The sequence below is a fragment of the Dasypus novemcinctus genome, chromosome 18, assembly GCF_030445035.2.
Source record: "Dasypus novemcinctus isolate mDasNov1 chromosome 18, mDasNov1.1.hap2, whole genome shotgun sequence".
Classification (NCBI taxonomy): domain Eukaryota; kingdom Metazoa; phylum Chordata; class Mammalia; order Cingulata; family Dasypodidae; genus Dasypus; species Dasypus novemcinctus.
In genome coordinates, this window is record NC_080690.1 from 55,700,906 (window position 1) to 55,720,196 (window position 19,291).

The following is a 19,291-nucleotide window of genomic DNA, read 5'->3' on the forward strand; positions in this document are numbered from 1 at the left end:
CAGGGACTCCTGACCTGTGTGGTGAAGCTGGCCCATGCAGTGCTGATATGTGTAAGGAGTGCTGTGCCATGCTGGGGTGTCCCCCGCATAGGGGAGCCCCACGTGCAAGCAGTGCACCCTGTGAGGAGAGCCACCCCATGTGAAAAAAGTGCAGCCTGCCCAGGAATGGGGCTGCACACACGGGGAGCTGATGCAGCAAGATGACGCAACAAAAAGAGACATGGATTCCCGGTGCCGCTGACAAGAACACAAGCGGACACAGAAGAACACATAGCGGATGGACATAGAGAGCAGACAACTGGGGCGGTGGGGGGGAGGGGGCAGGCGCAGGGTGGGAAATAAATAAAAAATAAATCTTTAAAAAAACACAAAACATCTCAAGGAAGGAAGGCTTATAGAACATTTTAGGAAAGTTAAGAGTGGGAAATATCTCTGATACATCAAGCAAATTAGGAAAGAATGTATTTGGGGAGAGTGATATTTCAAAGTTTGATTACAAGTTTTTGAGGCATGAGGTTATTGCAAAGATTAGGAGCTTTTAAGAATATATTCGTAAAAATATTTCAAAGATGCCACCAGGGCCTCACATTTCAAATTTTAATTTCCACTAGATTTCATATACCTAGAACTCAGAAACTCACCTATATAGCCATGACCTGCAAATGATGTCCATGGCTCTTCTCCTCGTTCCAACTTGAGGATCACATCGGGCTTGGTCATATGACACCCTGATAAAGGAAAACAACACTTGGGTTTCAATACACTTGAAAAATAGGTAAGGTGCAGCTTTAGTGTTGCAACTAAGCAACTCTTTTTTTTTTTAAAGATTTATTTATTTTATTTATTTCTCTTCCCTTTCCCCCCACCCCGGTTGTCTGTTCTCTGTGTCTATTTGCTGCATCTTCTTCTTTGTCTGCTTCTTAAGCAACTCATTTGTGTATCAGCAAACTTAGCACCTTGCACTGGGCAAGTAAAGACACAATCGTCCTTTCTGCTAAACAAAAGGAATTCATGAAGTTTACACATAATTTAGACATTGTGAATGGAAATACATTAAATATTAAAGGGGAGATAAATGAAATACAGAATGAAAAACAATAGAGAGAATCAACAAAACCAAAAGTTTATCCTTTGAAAAGATCAATAGAATTGATAAACCATTAGCTAGACTCAAAAAATAGATCAAAGACCTAAATATAAGAGCCAGAACTATAGAACCCTAGGAAAAAACAAGGGCTGCATCTTCAGGATCTTGTATTAGGCAATGGTTTCTTAGACTTTATACCGAAAGCATAAGCAACAAAAGAAAAAATAGATAAATGGGACCTCACCAAAATTAAAGACCTTTGTGCATCAGAGAACTTTATCATCAAAGTAAAAAGAAAGCCTAGATGATGGTAGAAAATATTTGGAAACCACATATCTGATAAGGGTATAATATCCAAAATATTACAAAGAAATCCTTCAACTCAACAACAAAAAGTCAAAACAATACCATTAAAAAATGGGCAAAAGACCTGAATAGACATTTCTCCAAAGAAGATATATAAATGGCCAAGAGCACAAGAAAAGATGCTCAAAATCATCAGCCATTATGGAAATGCAAATCAAAACAATGAGATGCCATTTCACACCCACTAGAATGGCTATTAAACAAATGGAAAATTACTGTCGGACAGGATGTGGAGAAAGAGGAGCACTCATTCACTGCTGGTGGAAATATAAAATGGTGCACTCACTGGAAGACAGTTTGGCAGTTCCTCAGAAAGTTAAGTACGGAATTATCCCACTTCAAGGGATAGCCAAAAGAATTGAAAGCAAGGATTTGAACAGATATTTTCACATTGATGTTCAGAGTGGAATTATTCAAAATTGCCAAAAGATGGAAGCAACCCAAGTGTCCATCAACGGATAAAGGGATACACAAAATGTGGTATATAAACACAAAAGGAGTTTTTTCAGTTGTAAAAAGGAATGAAGTTCTGATGCATATGACAACCTGGATGAACCCTGAAGACATTATGTTGAGTAAAATAAGCCAGACACCCAAGGACAAATATTGTACAATCTCACTGATATGAAATTAGAATTTAAAAACTCAGAGTCAGAATCTAGAATATAGGCTATCAGGGTCAGGATGGGGTAGGGAATGGGGAATGAATGCTTAAATTGTACAAGAGTTTCCATCTGGGTTGACGGAAAAGTTTTGGTAATGGCTGTTGGTGAAGGGAGCACAAAACTGAATGTAATTAACAGCACTGAATTATATATGTGAATGTAGTTAAAAGGGAGGAATTCTAGCTTGTATATATGTTAGTAGAATAAATATTTTTAAAAATTCGTGGAACTGAACAACACAAGTTAAACCATGGACTATGTTAATAGTACAATGATAAAAATGTGCTTTCATCAATTGTAATAAATGTGCCATACCAATGTGAGGTGTTAATAATAGGGTGGTATATGGGTATCTTGTATTGTATGCATGATTATTATGTAAAACCATAACTTCTCTAATAATTTCTTAAAAAGGGACATTTCTCTCTACTTCACTCTGTTGCTGTGAAGCCCAAATTAAATAAAGTACAAAAAGTCTAATCCCTGCAAAACAAGTTTCAAAGGGAATTTTTCTTACCCACAGAGATGAGGTGGCAATAGTTTTCCAACATCACATCCATGTATAGAGTCTTCTGAGCAGGATCCAGATGCTGCCACTCTTCCTGGGTAAAGTCCACAGTCACATCTTTGAATGACACTGATCCCTGTAATGGATTGGAACTGTGATAGAAACTGGTTGAACCAGACATTGGGAACTGACCCTGTTCCTCCATAGCATTCACATGAAAACTTGTAACGGAAGCCCATCATTTTCCTTCTTTAGTGATTTACATTGTGGAAGAAATAAAAATCAGAGTAGAAAGAATTGCCACAGAATTTATTAAGTCATTCTAAAAAATATTTATAGCAAAGTCACTTTGTGCCCCAAAACTGTATTAGTTTCCTGGGGTGCCAATATACTTAAGATACCATGCCTACTCACAAGAAGTTACGATCTCAGAGGCATGTAACACGTAACTTAAGAAAGTATGTATAAACACATTCTTGTAGGAAGGTTACAATGATAGAAGCATATAGAAGATTAGGTGTATCATGAAGAACAATTTCTCATCAATGAGGAGGTAAAATTTTTCCCTTTCAAGATGAATGTGTTATGCAGGAAGAATATGGTTTTTAAAATGTGTGATTGGAAGCGGATGTGGCTCAAATGATTGAGCTCCCACCTACCACACGGGAGGTTCGTGGTTCAGTTCCTGGTGCCTCCTAAAGAAGAAAGCAAGATGGTGCGATGGGCAGGCACAACAAGCTGACACAGCAAGGTGATGCAACAAGAGACACAAGAAGAAAAACAATGAGAGACACAGCAAAGCAGGGAGCCGAGGTTCCTGGTGCCTCCTAAAGAAGACAAGCAAGATAGCCAGGTGACGTGACAGGCAGGTGTGGCAAGCTGAACAGCAAGATGACGCAAAGAGACACAGGAAGAACATAATAAGAGAAACAACAAAGCAGAGAATGGAGGTGGCTCAAGCGATTAGGTACCCCTTTCCCACATCAGATGGTCCTGGGTTCAGTTTCTGGTACCTCCTAAAAAAAGAAACAAGGAAGATGAACAGACACAGGAAGTGCAAACAATGAGGGGGTGGGGAGAAATAAGTAAATAAATCTTTAAGAAGAAAAATATGGTGGGGGAGTGGATGTGGTTCCAGTAGTTGAGCACCCACCTCCCACATAGGAAGTCCCAAGTTCAGTTTCCAGTACCTCCTGAAAAAACAAAAACAAGCAAGCAAACAAATGGGGGGAAAAAAAACCCAAACAACCCAGGGGAGCCAATGTGTTTAAGTGTTTGAGAGCCAGTTTTCCACATTAGAGATCCCAAGATCCCAGGTTCAATCCCAGGCCCCAGGAGCTTAAAAAAAAGTATTGTGAGGGGAATGGATGTAGCTCAAGTGGTTGGAGTACCTGCTTCCCATGTTCCCTGGGTTCAATCCTTGGGACCTCCTTAAAAAAATTTTTTTAAAAAGCATGGTGAGACAGACTTTCAGCAACTAGTAGTAACAGTGAAGTGTTCAAGAAAATACACCCTCAGATAATAATTATAAACGCTAGACAAAATATAAAATAATGGAAGGCACTGCAAATGTAGGCAGAAATCGGAGGAGAGCTTAGCCCTGAAGGACAGCAACTACAGTGGGTAAGAACTGTTAAGCTTATGGCTTTTTCTGAATGTGCATACCCCAAACCCTGCAGCTCTGGAGGCAGAAAACCAGATTAATTGTTCAAGGTGGTAAAGGACATATTATAGGAGGAAATCCTGGAAGTGAGAAAATTATAGAAAGGATAAGATCCAAAATCTGAGTACAAACTCTATCCAAACTCCTGGCTGACAGTTAAACTCTGCACGTGTTAACAGAGATCACAAGGAAGTTAGCAAAATGCAGCCAGAAAGAAAGTACAAAGGAGTTTATCCTTGAAAAATAAAAGTGCATCTAATGGGGAAGCGGGTATGGTTCAAACGATTGAGTTCCTGCCTACCACATGGGAGGTCCTGGGTTTGGTTCCTGGTACCTCCTAGGGAAGATGAGCAAGACAGTGAGTTGACGTGATGGGCTGGCGCAGTGAGGTGACACAATAAGAGACACAAAGAGGAAAAATATGAGAGACACAAAAAAGCAGGGAGTGGAGGTGGCTCAAGCGATTGAGTGTCTCTCTCCCACATGGGAGGCCCCAGGTTTGGTTACTGGTGCCTCTTAAAGAGAAGACAAGCAGACACAGAGAGCACACAATGAATGGACATAGAGCAGACAGCAAGTGCAAACAACAAGGGGAGGTGGGAATAATAAAATAAATCTTTGAAAAAAAAAAGGCATCTAATGAGATTTCTGAGTTTTCTGACTTTTTGACTGAGAATATTCTACCTGCTAACAGTTCAAGCAGAAGAAACTGGAAGCCTTACTGGATCAAGGTGTCAGTTTGGGGCTGACAAATCAACTAGAAATATAGAGGGGATGGGGGAGAACCTGGAAGCACAGAATTGCATAAATAAAGCACCCAAATTGGGAAGTGGATTTGGCTTAACTGACAGAGCGTCCACCTACCATATGGGAGGGAGGTTCAGGGTTCAAACCCAGGGCCTCCTGACCCATGTGGTGAGCTGGTTCACGTGCAGTGCTGATGTGTGCAGTGCAAGAAGTGCCACATCATGCAGGGGTGTCCCCCATGTAGGGGAGCCCCATGCACAAGGAGTGTGCCCCGTAAGGAGAGCAGCCCCATGTGAAGTAAGTACAGCCTGCTCAAGAGTGGCGCTGCACACACACAGAGCTGATGCAGCAAGATGATGCAACAAAAAGAGACAGATTTCTGGTGCCGCTGACAAGAATGCAAAAGGACACAGAAGAACGCACAGCAAATGGACAAAAGAGAGCAGACAATGGAGGGGAGGGGGAAGAGAAATTTTTAAAAAGCACCAAAATATAAACATAAACACTCATCAAATCCATGACTGAGCTACATTACATGAACACAAGGGAGAACCTAACATCCACCAAGAGTGGCAAGGCAAAAAGCAGCAGCTGGAAGCTTAAAGAACCTAGTGGAGATATTAGCTGCTTCACACTGAAGGAGGAGACAAAATTTGGCATTTTATTTCAAGCCCACTAGAACAAAAAACCAATAATCCTCAGAAGAATGTAAAAGATGTAACAATTCAGTTACTATAACACATTATTCATGATGGCCAAGTTTCCAGCAAAAATTACTAGACATGCAAAACAGAACAAAAAAAATGACCCATACTTTAGAAAAACCAGTTGTGGAAATTAATTCCTACTGGGCCCCAATGTTGTATTTCACTGACACTGACAAAGGATTCAAAATGGCTGCTTTAAATGTGTTAAAAGATATAATGGAAAAACTGACCTTCAAGAGTGATCAAATAGAGAATCTCAAAATGTTAACTATAAAAAAGAACCAGAAAACCAGCAAGATGGCAGCAGAGTAAGGAGCTTTTAAAGGCAGCTCCTACTACAGAGCAGTTAGTAAATGCCCAGAGCTATCTAGAGCTAGCTGAAACACCTGTTAGCTGAAACACCTGTTTGGGGGCTCCAGGAGGCCAGAAGAGCATCCTGCAAAATACTTGAAGGACAGGAAGGAGGAGACTGCCCATCTGCAGAGAAGATCCATAAGTAGACTGCTCCACACCAGAAGGCTGGTGCCCATCTCCACTGGAGGCGCAAGCTGCTTCTGGGAGTTGTTCCATGGATGGAACTGAAAGCTCCAGTTCAAAAATGGGGAAGGAAGAGACAGCTGGGCACCAACTTCAGATATTGATGAGTAAATGCAGTGGGCTAAAGTATAATCCTAAGAACAGCTAAAATTTGAGCCTGTCCAAGTCAGAAAGAGGCCAGGAGCCGCCGTCTTAACTCTGCACCTGGCATGAGGGGAAGCAGGGCGGACTGAAAATCCCAATGCTGGTGGGAACTGGCTTCTTTCCATCCAGGTCAGATTGCAGCTCTAGCCTAGGCTCCAGTGCCACCTCCAGCAGGGAGGAAGCTGCAGGGACCTGTGCCAGCCTCTTGGGGAAATTATTGGCCAAGCCGCGGAGCCCAGTGATTATCCTGTTCTGGTGGCACCAGGAACTATTCTGTGGCTAGAATTGGAAGCTTCATTTCCCAAAAAAACAGGGGAGAAGGAGATGATTGGCTACCGATTTGGCTACTGATTGGTAGACTCGACTAAGATATAACCCTGGGAACAGGTGGGGTGTGGCTCTGCCTAAATTGGAAAGAGGCCAGTGGCCGCCATTTTGACTCCGCCCACCGAAAAATCACAGTGATGGTAGGAACAGGTTTCTTTCACCCAGATTGGCCTGCAGCCCTAGACTAGGCTGAAGCCCAGCCTCTGGCAGGGAGGAAGCTGGTGGGCTCTGCACCAGCCTGTCCAGGTAATTTCAGGTAGCTTTGGCTGGCACAGACGGAAAATTGGAAGTCTACTGGGGCAACCGTGGTCATCTTGGACCCGCACTGCATAGACTGCTGCCCACACTGCAACTCCATCCCCACCTTAGGCAGGGGAGAAAGGGCCATGAAGCTTCATCAGTCTCTCTGGGCAACTACAGTCTAGGCCTGCACTGACTTAGATTATTTCACACAGCTGGGACTCTGTCCCTACCCCTGGCAAAAGAGAAAGTTGGGGGAAGCTTCACTGGTCCCTGGCACAAAGGGCAGCTTGAGCCTCCACTGCTTATATCAACAGTTACAACCTTGGCCCCTACTACACAACCAGCAAAGGAAAAAGGGCGGAAAGCCCTAAACTAAAGAGAAAAATGCACCCAGAATAAACACTCTAGTAAGCCAGAAGCCAAGACACCAACAAAAAAATTACAATCCACACCAAGAAACAGGAAGCTACAGCCTAGTTAAAGGAACAAGATAAGCCTCCAGATGACATAAAGGAGTTGAGACAGCTAATCATAGATGTTCAAACAAATCTCCTTAATAAGTTCAGTGAGATGGCTACAGAGATTAAGGATATTAAGAAGACACTAGATGAGCACAAAAAAGAATTTGAAAGCATACACAGAAAAATAGCAGATCTTATGGGAATGAAAGGTGCAATAAATGAAAATTTAAAAACATTGGAATCATTTAATAGATTTGAGAAGGCAGAAGAAAGAACTGATGAGCTTGAAGAAATGGCCTCTGAAAGTGCACATACAAAAGAAGAGATGAAGAAAAGAATAGAAAAAATTGAACAAGGTCTCAGGGAACGAAGACAGCAAAAGGAGTGCAAACATATATGTGTCAAGGGTGTCCCAGAAGGAGAAGAGAAGGGCAAAGGGGCAGAAGGAATATTTGAAGAAATAATGGTAGAAAATTTCCCAACCCTATTGAAGGACATAGATATCCATGTCCAAGAAGCACAACATACTCCCATCCAAAAAAATCCAAATAGATCAACTCCAAGACACATATTCATCAGAATGTCAAATGCCAAAGAGCAAGAGCGAATTCTAAGAACAGCAAGAGAAAAGCAATGCATAACATATAAGGGATACCCAATAAGATTAAGTGCTGATTTCTCACCAGAAACCATGGAGGCAAGAAGACAGTGGTCTGATATATTTAAGATACTACAAGAGAAAAACTTCCAGCCAAGAATCTTATATCTAGCAAGACTGTTTTTCAAAAATGAGGGCAAGATTAGAATAGTCACAGATGAACAGAAACTGAGAGAATTTCTAAGCAAGAGACCAGATTTTCAGGCAATACTAAAGGGTGTGCTAGAGCCTGAAAAGAAAAGACAGGAGAGAGAGGCCTGGAAGAGAGTCTAGAAATGAAGATTTTATCAATAAAAGTAACTACAAGTGCCAAAAGAGTGGCGAAAATAAAACATGACAAATAAAACTCATATAGTCAGGAATAAACTTAACCAACAATTTAAAGCACTTGGATTCAGAATACTGCAACTTAATGTTAAAAGGAATTAAAAAAGACCTAAATAACTGGAAGAACCTTCCATGCTCATGGATTGGAAGACTAAATATTACAATGTCAATTCTACTCAAATTGCTACACAGAGTCAATGCAATCCTGATAAAAATTCCACCAGCATTAAAAAAAAAAATTGAAAGGATGACCATCAAATTTATTTGGTGGGGTAAGGGGTCCTAAATAGCCAGAAACATCATAAAAAGGAAAAACAAACCCCCATCTCCAGACTTTAAATCATATTACCTAACTATAGTGGTAAAACCACCATGGTACTGACATAAAGACAGACACACAGACCAATGAAACCAAACTGATGGCTCAGAAACAGACCCTCACATGTATGGTCAAGTGATTTTTGACTAGCTTGTCAAACTCACACAGCTCAGGCAGAACAGCCCATTCAACAAATGGTGCTGAAAGAATTGGATATCCATAGCAGAAAGAAGGAAAGAGGACCCCTATCTCACACTTTATCCAAAAATTAACTCAAAATGGATCAAAAACCTAAAAATAAAAGAACCATAAAACTTCTAGAAGAAATTGTAGGAAAATATCTTTAAAACCTGGTGGTACGTGGCAGATTCTTAAAGGAGTTAAGAGGAGGACTGAAATGGACTACTGATGTTTAATGTATGAAGAAGTTTTAATTAGCTTTACTGTAAAAGTGTGGAAATATATAGAATAGGTGGTAACACATAGTGAATGATAGCTAGTTTATAAATGGGGATGTGGCTGAAACTGGTAGGCTACGTATGTAAATGCCAATTGACAGAATGCTACAGAATAATCTAGGAACTAAATAGCACAGTAAGCTAAGAGGTGGATGAGAATTGTGGTTGATGGTACAGATGCAAGAGTGTCCTTTGTGAGCTAGAGCAAATGTACATCACTACTGCAGAGTGTTGGGAACGTGGAGAAGGATGAGAAAAATACAGCTGGAGTGACCTATGGACTGCGGTTAGCAGTAATAATATAATATTCTTACATCTATGCGAAAGAGATACTGTGTTGATAATGAGGCAGTATAGACAAAATGTGAGCCAAATGTACACTATGGACATGGTAACAAGCAGATGATATTATCTTTTTTTTTTAAAAAAGATTTATTTATTTATTTAATTTCCCCCCCCTCCCCTGGTTGTCTGTTCTTGGTGTCTATTTGCTGCGTCTTGTTTCTTTGTCCGCTTCTGTTGTCGTCAGCGGCACGGGAAGTGTGGGCGGCGCCATTCCTGGGCAGGCTGCTCTTTCTTTTCACGCTGGGCGGCTTTCCTCACGGGCGCACTCCTTGCGCGTGGGGGACACCCCTGCGTGGCAGGGCACTCCTTGCGCGCATCAGCGCTGCGCATGGCCAGCTCCACACGGGTCAAGGAGGCCCGGGGTTTGAACCGCGGACCTCCCATATGGTAGACGGACGCCCTAACCACTGGGCCAAAGTCCGTTTCCCTGATATTATCTTATCTGTAGCAAATGTTCCACCAGTGTGGTGTGTTGATGGAGGGGTGTTTGGGAATTCTGCACATGTGCATGATTGTTTTATAAGTTTACAACTTCTGTCATAAAAATATATTTAAAAAATAATAATAGGGTGGGTTGGGGGGAAAACACACCAAATGTAAGATAAGGACTATGATTAGTAGTAAGGTTTTGACAATATTCTTTCATAATTTGTAACAAACGTCTCACAACAATGCATGGTGTTGGTGGAGGATTGATGTATGGGACCCCTGTATGATGTTATGCATGTATTCTTTGTAAGTTCACAACTTTTGCTATGCACTTATTGTTTATGTATGCTCATATATAAATGAGAAAGAGATAATAATAGGGTGGGTTGGGGGAAAATGCTTTGGTTAGTAATATTTTGACAATGCTCTTTAATCATTAGTTAAAAAGGTTTAACAATAATGCAAGTTATTGGTGATAGGGTGAGTTAAGAGTCCTATATGATGTTATATATGTTGTTTTGTAAGATCACAACTATTATTATACACTTATTGTTTATGTATGCTTATATATGAGTGATATACTTCAATAAATTAATTTTTTAAAAAAAGAACCAAATGACTATTTCAGAGATGAAAAGATCAATGTATAAAATGAAAAATTGACTAGATGGCCTCCACAGCAGACCAGCAAGTAGAAAAAAGAAGAATCAATGACCTTGAAAAATAGATGAATAGAAATTATGAAATCCAAATAGAAATGTAAAAGTCTAAGGAAAAATGAATAGACTGAACAGAAACAGAGATCTATGGCTCAATATTAAGTGACTCAACATACATAAACTGAAATTACAGAAACAGAGAAGAAAAATAGGGGCCAAAAAAACTTTTAAAGAAATAATGGTCTAAAATTACCAAATTTAGCAAAAACCTTTAGCTTACAGATTCACAAAGCTTAATTCCAACAGGATAAATACAAAGAAAACCACCTAAGCACATTCTAGCCAATCTGTTAAAAGGTAAACTAGATAAAGGAACCAAAAATTCTATATCTAGCAATATTATTCTTCAAAAATAAAGGCAACATAAAGATACTTTCAGATAAAATAGGAAAGCATTTATCACTAGCAGGCTTGCACCACAAAAGATGCTAAAGGAAGTTCTTCAGGCCAAAGATAATGGATACTAGGTAATAAATTAGGTCTATAAAGGACTGAAGAGCAAAAGAAAAGTCATATGTAAAAGATTGTTTGGGCTGACAAACTTTTTCTGTGATGGCCAGAGGTAAATAGTTTAGGTTTACAGGCTATATGATCTGCCACAAGAACTCACCTCTGCTTTTATAGTGTGAAAGTAGCCATAGATAATATGTAAATGAATAAGTAAAGCTGTGTTTGTTAAAATTTAAGGACACTGAAATTTGAATTTCATATAATTTTCCTGCGTCAAAATTATTTTTCTTTTGAAAACTTAAACATGTAAAATGTAAAAACCATTCTCAGTTCGCAATTTAGACAAAAAACAGGTGGCAGGTCATATTTGACTTGTAGGTTATAAACACCTGGTTTTAAAGTTTAAACATTTTAACACTGTTATGAACATAAATATCACATTCATGGCAGCCAAAAAATATAAAGGATCAGAGGGTCAGTAATGGAATTATAATGTTGCAAGACTGATGTATTTTACATTAAGTAATTCAGTATTAACCCTAACTAAATAATGGTAAATGAAAGACGTGTATAATAATCATTCTGACCACCTCCAATTAACCCCATTCGTGAGGAGGGATTCCCACCCTATGTAGTATGAGATGGCCAAACACATGACACCTGACATTGGATAGGACAGATGAAATTGGCAGATTATTAGTAATATATACTCAGAGGCCAAGAGATAAATGGTAATTACAAGCAATTTTGGCATGCTATAAGATAGGTGTCATTTTATATGATATTAGTGAGAACATGGGAGGATGTAAAATTAGAAATTATTTTATTAAATTTTGGATTTCCAATTGGGTCAAATTGTATAACTTTGTTTCAACCTAAAATATTTTGTTTGTTTCCTCTCCTTGTATCCATGTTTCTTTCTTTCATTGCTTTTTATTTTTATTTTTTTATTTTTTTAAAGATTTATTTATTTAATTTCTCCCCCTCCCCTGGTTGTCTGTTCTTGGTGTCTATTTGCTGCGTCTTGTTTCTTTGTCCGCTTCTGTTGTTGTCAGCGGCACGGGAAGTGTGGGTGGCGCCATTCCTGGGCAGGCTGCTCTTTCTTTTCACGCTGGGCGGCTTTCCTCACGGGCGCACTCCTTGCGCGTGGGGCTCCCCCACGCGGGGGACACCCTTGTGTGGCACAGCACTCCTTGCGCGCATCAGCGCTGTGCATGGCCAGCTCCACACGGTCAAGGAGGCCCAGGGTTTGAACCGCGGACCTCCCATATGGTAGACGGACGCCCTAACCACTGGGCCAAAGTCCGGTTCCCTGCTTTTTATTTTCAGTCACTGGATATACTTCAGAGGAAGGGGGACTCTTTTTACCCTGATTAAATTTATTAATTTCTTCCTCCAGAGAGACTCAGATCAGAATCAATAGGACTAAGGACTTTCCCTGTGGCAACAGTTGTATGGTCTGACCTGGATTAAGTAAGGTTTGGATAAATCCTCCACTGTGTCACAGGTTTTATGATAAGTGTTTTTTTCCTATAATCTTGAGGACTGGGCCTTCTGTTATAACAGAGGTATAACTAGTAGAGTAGCCCGGTGGAAGAGTGCTGGACCCACAACCCCGGGAGGAGCATCCTCTGCTCCAGCCCTTTTTTTTTTTTTACTTTTTTGTGTTTCTAGGGTGTAGTCATGGTTTTCTGGTTCTGTCCCCATCTGATCACTTATAGTATGAACTTTCTGGGTAATTATGGTAACAGGAGTGTGGAGGCCTGCCTCATAGGCAGAGGTTTTCTTCCTCTGGGAATCCCCAATCTCCCAAAGATCAGGGGTTCACATTCAATAACGTCATTATTGTCCATGACCCGGGTGGGGTCCTTAAGCCCTGTGACTGCACGATTAGGGGCTGGTAAGAAGCAGTACTGTGCAAAGCCCATGTACACTGGGCTAGGGATTTTGCATTAGAAGAGGAGCTGAATGCCTAATGCCTCTTCCCACCTTTTTTCTTTTCATCAGTGCCAAGGACATGGGCCACCTTGGATGTGCACCTTGATGCCCTTGAGGGTCAGAAGACACACAGCAGCAAGAAAGGAGATGGGTGAGGACAACCCTTGTCTGGACAACCCCTTTTAATGAGGCATTTGGGGAGCTATTCTTACTTCTTCCCTTGTTGGTGACCACTGCCTTTCGGCAAGTTTGTAGGAGGGTAACTCTGATTTTGTCCTGAGGGAGGAGAAGGAGAAGCACCTTCCTGAATATTGGCCAGATGACTGCTCCAAGTGATCAATCTCTAGTCGCCAGGCTAGACACAGTACACTGGAATCTTTATCCTCTAGACTTCTAGCCTGATCCCTAGCAAGCAGTACTCAAGTGCTGGCCCAGTTACAAGGTTGTATTGTTGCTGCCCCCAGCTGCTATTGGCAGCCTCTCATTGTCTCCGTAAAGGCTTATTGATGGTCCCCCTGCCTCAGACTGGGTGCAGAAGTCCCAGAGAACACAGGTTGCACTGGATGCCAGGATATAGTCAATTAACAGTAATGCTTGAATTTGCGGACTTCCAGGAAGAGAGAGGATTGGAGAAGCAGATAGCTCACTTCTCTACCAGAAGAACAGCTAGAGGACAGGCAGAAACGGCCCAGAAAACTGTTCTAGGGCTTAGGACACCAGGGAAAGGCTAGATACTGCCCAGAAGGTTGTTTGTAAATGTTTGGAAATTAATAGAAATGGTGAAAGCACATCAAAGGGTTTGTAATTAGTAGTGCTAATACATAGGTACGGTAGTGGTTGAAAGGGAAAGTCTAACGACCTGTGTATCACTAGAAAGAAAGCTAAAAAAATGAAACACAGGACTGTAAAGCATAGTGAACGCCTGTGAAAAACGAGTATCACTAACAGTGCATACATAAGAATGTTTTCCTCTGAAACAGAGGAAATGTACATTAATGTTACAAGAGGTTAATAGCAGGGTGATATTTGGGCAAAAATATAACCAAAGCAAACTATGGACAGTGGTATATAGTAATATATTAATAATCTTCCATTAATGGTTTAAGGAAGCATGCTAAAGTGAAAGAAATTAGACAAAAAAAGTACTACATATTGTTTGACTCCATCTTTGCAAAATGTAAATACAGGGAAGTGGATTTGGCTCAATTGACAGAGTGTCTACCTACCATATGGGAGGTCCAGAGATCAAACCCAGGGCCTCCTGACCCGTGTGGAGCTGGCCCACGTGCAGTGCTGATGTGCGCAAGGAGTGCCCTGCCACACAGGTGTGTCTCCCACGTCTGGGAGTCCCATGTGCAAGGAGTGTGCCCTGTAAGGAGACCTGCCCAGCGTGAAAAAAGTGCAGCTTGCCCAGGAATGGCACCACACACACGGAGAGCTGACACAGCAAGATGACGCAACGAAAGAAGACACAGATTCTGGTGCCACTGACAAGAATGCAAGCGGACATGGAACACACAGTGAATGGGCACAGAAAGCAGACAATGGGGGGTGGGAGGGGAGAGAAATAAAGAATAAATCTTTTTAAAAAAATGTAAATACAAAGAAATTACAGAGACAGAAATACATCAGCAATTATGTATGGCAGGGGAAGGATAGGGAGATTGAGAGGAGACTACTAAGGGTAGGGTTTTTTTTGTTTTTGTTTTTGAGGTTTTTTTTTTGTAGTAAAGAGAATGCTCTAATATTGACTGATGTGATGAATGCATAACTCTGTGATTACACCAAATGCCATGGATTGTACACTTTAGATGAAATATATGATTCATGAATATGTTTCAATAAAATTGATTAAAAACAAAACAAACCATAAAAACAACAGCTCTTGCCTTGGGGGCAAGAAAGATACTTAAGGTGGGGGGAGTTGGCAGTCCTTTAACACCGGGCAAACTAAAGCTTAAGCCAGTTAGTAATTGGTAGTCCATCCCAGGCAGCCTTTGCTGTATCAGAAATCATTGAGCAAAGAGTAGGTAGTTAAAGCTGTACAGGTGGTCCCTGATTGAGGGTAGGCTATACTAATTGCGAGGCCAATGGTTCTGATCATTTCCTATTGACCCCATGGTTAAGGAGGCATCCCCAGTCCTAAATAGTATGAGATGGCCCAACTGTCACTGGACAAATGAGATTGGCATGAGTTTATTAGTCGCATATACTCACAGCCTGGGGGAGAACACCACAAGCCCCATGCAGGACCACGTAGGGGTTGTACTCAAGAGCAGAGTAATGCAGCAGGGCCTATGGGAGGCAGACTTTGTAATAACTAGAGGGTGAGGCACCCCCTCATTTCTGGGAGGATGTGATTGGTTTGTTTGAATAATTCACCTGTCAGTGGACTGGCAAGGAACTGAAGTTCATTAGTTTGGTAACTGGGTAGAGTGCAGTTGGTTTGGCTGTTAGGGGAACTACCTGGGTAGGGAGCCTATTCCAGTGGGTGGGGAGCATATTTGATGAGAGCCAGGGAACTCATGGTTAGGCCTTTGGGGCCCTGTAAGGCTTAAATATGTAAAAGAAGCACCTGAATTTTAAGTCTTTAGTAGAGTATTCCTTAAAGCAACACTAAGAAATGATGTAAACAGATGTAGCTAAAAATCCAATAAAGAAATGAAAACAAATTATTGGAATGTATTTGATTAACAGAAAATTGGATTTCATCAAAACTAAAAACCTCAACAACAAAAATAAAAAATATAAAAATAAACAAAAAACAGAAATAAAAACTTCAGCTCTCTGAACGACACCATTAAAAAAATAAACCAAGCCACAGACTGGGAGAATATGTTCCAAATATTTTCATCTGACAAAAACTTGAATCCAGAAAATAGAAAGAACTCTCACAACACCTGAATAAAAAGACAACCAACCCAATTAAAAAGTGGCAATAGATCTGAACAGACAACTCAGAAAAGAATATATATAAGTGACAAATAAGCAAAATAAAAAATGCCCAACATCTTTTGTAAATATCAGGGGAGTGAAAAGTAAAACTATAAGGAAATACCATTATAAACTCACTAGAATAAATGATAGTTAAAAAATGACAAAACCAAGTGTTGGTGAGGATGTGGAGCTACGGAACTCGTACACATTGCTAGTGGGAATTTAAAATGGCACAAGGACTTCATTTAACAGGCAATTTCTTCAAAAAATTAAAATTTTCCATATGTTCCACTAATTTCTCACCAATTTCACCCAAAGCGGTGAAAATAAATGGACACAGAGATTTGTATACAAATGTTCATAGGAATATCATTCATTATAGTCAAAAACTGAAAAAACGAGAAATGTCCATCAAAAGATGAACAGTATACTACTCCACAATACTAACATACACAACATGAATTTCAAAATCATTAATAGTAAGCCAAGACTTATTAATAAGTCTTTAAAAATAAGCCAATTCCCCCCAAAATAGATATTGTATGATTCCATTTACATGAAATTCTAGAAGAGGGAAAACTAATTTATAGTGAAAGAAGCAGTTACATGATTACTAGGGGCTGGGTGGTGGTGGTGTAGCAACTGCTTGTATGGAGCATGAGGAAACTTCATGGAGAAATGGAAATTTTGTAATCGAGATTGCTGTGGTGATTACACAGATCTATATACTTCTCAAAGCTCATGATCTGTATACTTAAAATGTTTTAAAATTGTATGTAAATTACAACTTGATAAATAATAAGGAAGTGGGGTTCTGATTCAAGAATAGCAGTAATGTTACTGCAGATAATAAGTAAAACTCTGGATAAAATATAAAAAAACCATCTAAAGGCACTGCAGAGTGACCCAGACAGTAACTGGAAGGGACGGTTTATACTTGCATGAACAGAGAGCAATGGAAGAATTACTACTTAATACCACTCTTAAGCCTAAGGATAGTCCCAGTAGACACCAAGCATGACAAATAAAATTCAGGTGAAAACCCACAGTCTTACAGGCTTGAATCAAAGCACAGAGTTCAGGGCAACAACAACTGGGAAGAAAGGGAGAAATCCCATAAAAATGAAAGCCAGAGAAGAGGAGCCCCAAGGACATTGAATAAACTTTGTTCAAATCTTTGGCCAACATCTTAGTTACACATGCATGACCCAAAATCCAAGCACCATGGCTAAAAATTAAAACAAAAACAAAAACAAACTAAAGCAAGGATTTCATCTGCCACTCATCACAGGGAAGAGTTTGAAGTTTAAGTCCATCCAAGTTAACTGTCCAATAAAACAAAGCAATCAATACTTCAGACTTCCATTTCTATTTCTCAAGGATTAACTGCTGCACAAAATTCCCTCCTGCCATAAACAACTAAAAAACGTAAAAGATATATTACATGTCTCTTTTTAAGCACAGAATTGTAATTGTGGAGAGAAGGAAAACAAACAAGTCCTAAGATTGCCCAAGCTTACTGCCTAGCATGGGGAGCAATCTCCCTGAGTTGAAAAACCACAGATCAGAATTTGGGGAGTATGACAGACTATAAAAGTGGAGGGAGAAGCATAGAGGGGGAGGAAAAAAAGAATGGGCAAGAGTGAGAGGGGTGAAGGAGGAGGAGGAGAAGACCAAGCAGGATATGCAAAGTGATCTCCTTAAATCTGTGGCTGAAAACTAATTTGCAAATATATGGCAGTGAAACTCCACAAGGCTGGGAAAGTAATTAGAAGAAAGAAATATGCTAGACAATTCCCAAAGGTAAGGTAAGTTTGGCAGCAGTTTGCATTCCCATCAGCCAGAGTAGAGAGACCTCACAGTACAGCTTCTGGGTGCAGCAAACTTTTTCTGTAAAGGGTCAGACAATAAATATTTTAGGCTTTGCAAGCCATGTAGTCTGTCACAACTACTCCACTGTTATAGTATGAAAGCAGTTATAGACAACATGTAAAATATTAATTATGGCCATGTTCCAATATAACTTTTTTACAAAAACTGGCAGAAGGCTGGATTTGGCCTGAAGGCTATAAATTGCCAACCTGAGTAATGAGATTAAATTATGGACCAAGGGTCTGTGAGCTTGAATTGAAAAAAGTCAACTTACTATCTTTATTTTCTCTGACCTGTGATGTTGAGTGTCATGAAAGTATCTGTCACTACATTCTGAGATGGGGTATGTGGTTTTCACCTGACTGGCAAGGGAGTATGTGAAACATAAAAAAGTTAAGAACCCTTGCCCTAGACTGAACACTGCTCTGGACCTACGCTAACAAAAATTTAAAAACTAGATTCAAAAGGATCAAAATAGTCTGAAGTACCATCGTTCTTTAAGGGACCCTAATAAAATCCAGCACCCAGCAATGTAAAATTCAAGTAAAAGAATTTCCAGCATGCAAAAAAGCAGGAAAATAGGACCTATAATCAGGAGGGGAAACAAATCAAAAGAAATAGATCTGGAAATGACAGAGGATGGATTTAGCAGACAGGGGGGTTAAAACAGGTATTATAAACATGTTCTATAAACTCAAGAATGTTGAAGAAAACATGAGAAGGGAGAAGATGGAAGATATAAAAGAATAAAATAGAACTTCTAGAAAAGAAAATTATATGAAATGAAAAACACAATAGGTAGAAATAACAACAGATAAGCCATTGAAGAAAGAGAGATCAATGAATACTTGCAGATAGAGTAAAAGAAGCTAACCAAAATGCTTTGGGGATTGGCTGTGTCCCAATAAAATTTTTATTTATAAAAACAGATTGTAGGCCTGATTTGGCCCATAAGCAATAGTTTTCCAACCCCTGCTCTAGAGCAGCCACCAAAAGATAAAACAAAGAGGAACAGCTGATAAGTAATAGAGAAAAAAATAGAATCATTTTAAAAAAAAGTTCTCAAACAAAAAGAACAAAAAAAAATTGTCAGTCTAAAAGAGGGCAAGAAAAGAGAAAAATGGAAAAAGAATTGTGAAAAATGGAAAAAAACGGCAACATGGCAGATGTAAACCCAACTATACCAGAATTACACAAATGAAAATGGACTAAAAATTTCACTTAAAAGGTGGAAAGTGTCATATTGGGGAGAAAAAATAACACCAAACTATATACAAAGATTTAAATATTTAAAATATAAGTAGGTTAAAATAAAAAGACTGGAAAACACGTATACAACATGCAAACACTACTCATAAAAAAACTAAATGGCTATAATCCCAGA

The 19,291-nt window shown here is 39.9% G+C and overlaps 1 protein-coding gene and 1 long non-coding RNA gene across 17 annotated transcripts in view; one reads left to right on the forward strand and one right to left on the reverse strand.

Moving 5' to 3' along the window:
- Window positions 1–19,291, forward strand: part of LOC131274204 (uncharacterized) — a 78,755-nt gene that overhangs the window by 54,659 nt on the left and 4,805 nt on the right. The window contains exon 2 of the long non-coding RNA XR_009181399.2: window positions 13,168–13,249. This is a non-coding gene — a long non-coding RNA (uncharacterized lncRNA). The remainder of the gene's footprint in view (window positions 1–13,167; window positions 13,250–19,291) is intronic.
- The window catches only part of ZNF567 (zinc finger protein 567), an 80,601-nt gene that overhangs the window by 5,884 nt on the left and 55,426 nt on the right, over window positions 1–19,291 (reverse strand). For 13 of the 16 annotated variants that reach the window (XM_023582634.3, XM_071209530.1, XM_071209532.1 and 10 more), the window contains 2 exons: window positions 2,636–2,762; window positions 642–728 (listed from right to left, as the gene is read on the reverse strand). In XM_023582634.3, coding sequence (XP_023438402.1) covers window positions 642–728; window positions 2,636–2,762 — 214 coding nt within the window. Of the gene's footprint in view, window positions 1–641; window positions 729–2,635; window positions 2,779–19,291 lie in introns of all 16 variants that reach the window. The other 3 variants (XM_071209542.1, XM_071209543.1, XM_071209541.1) reach the window with 1 other exon arrangement.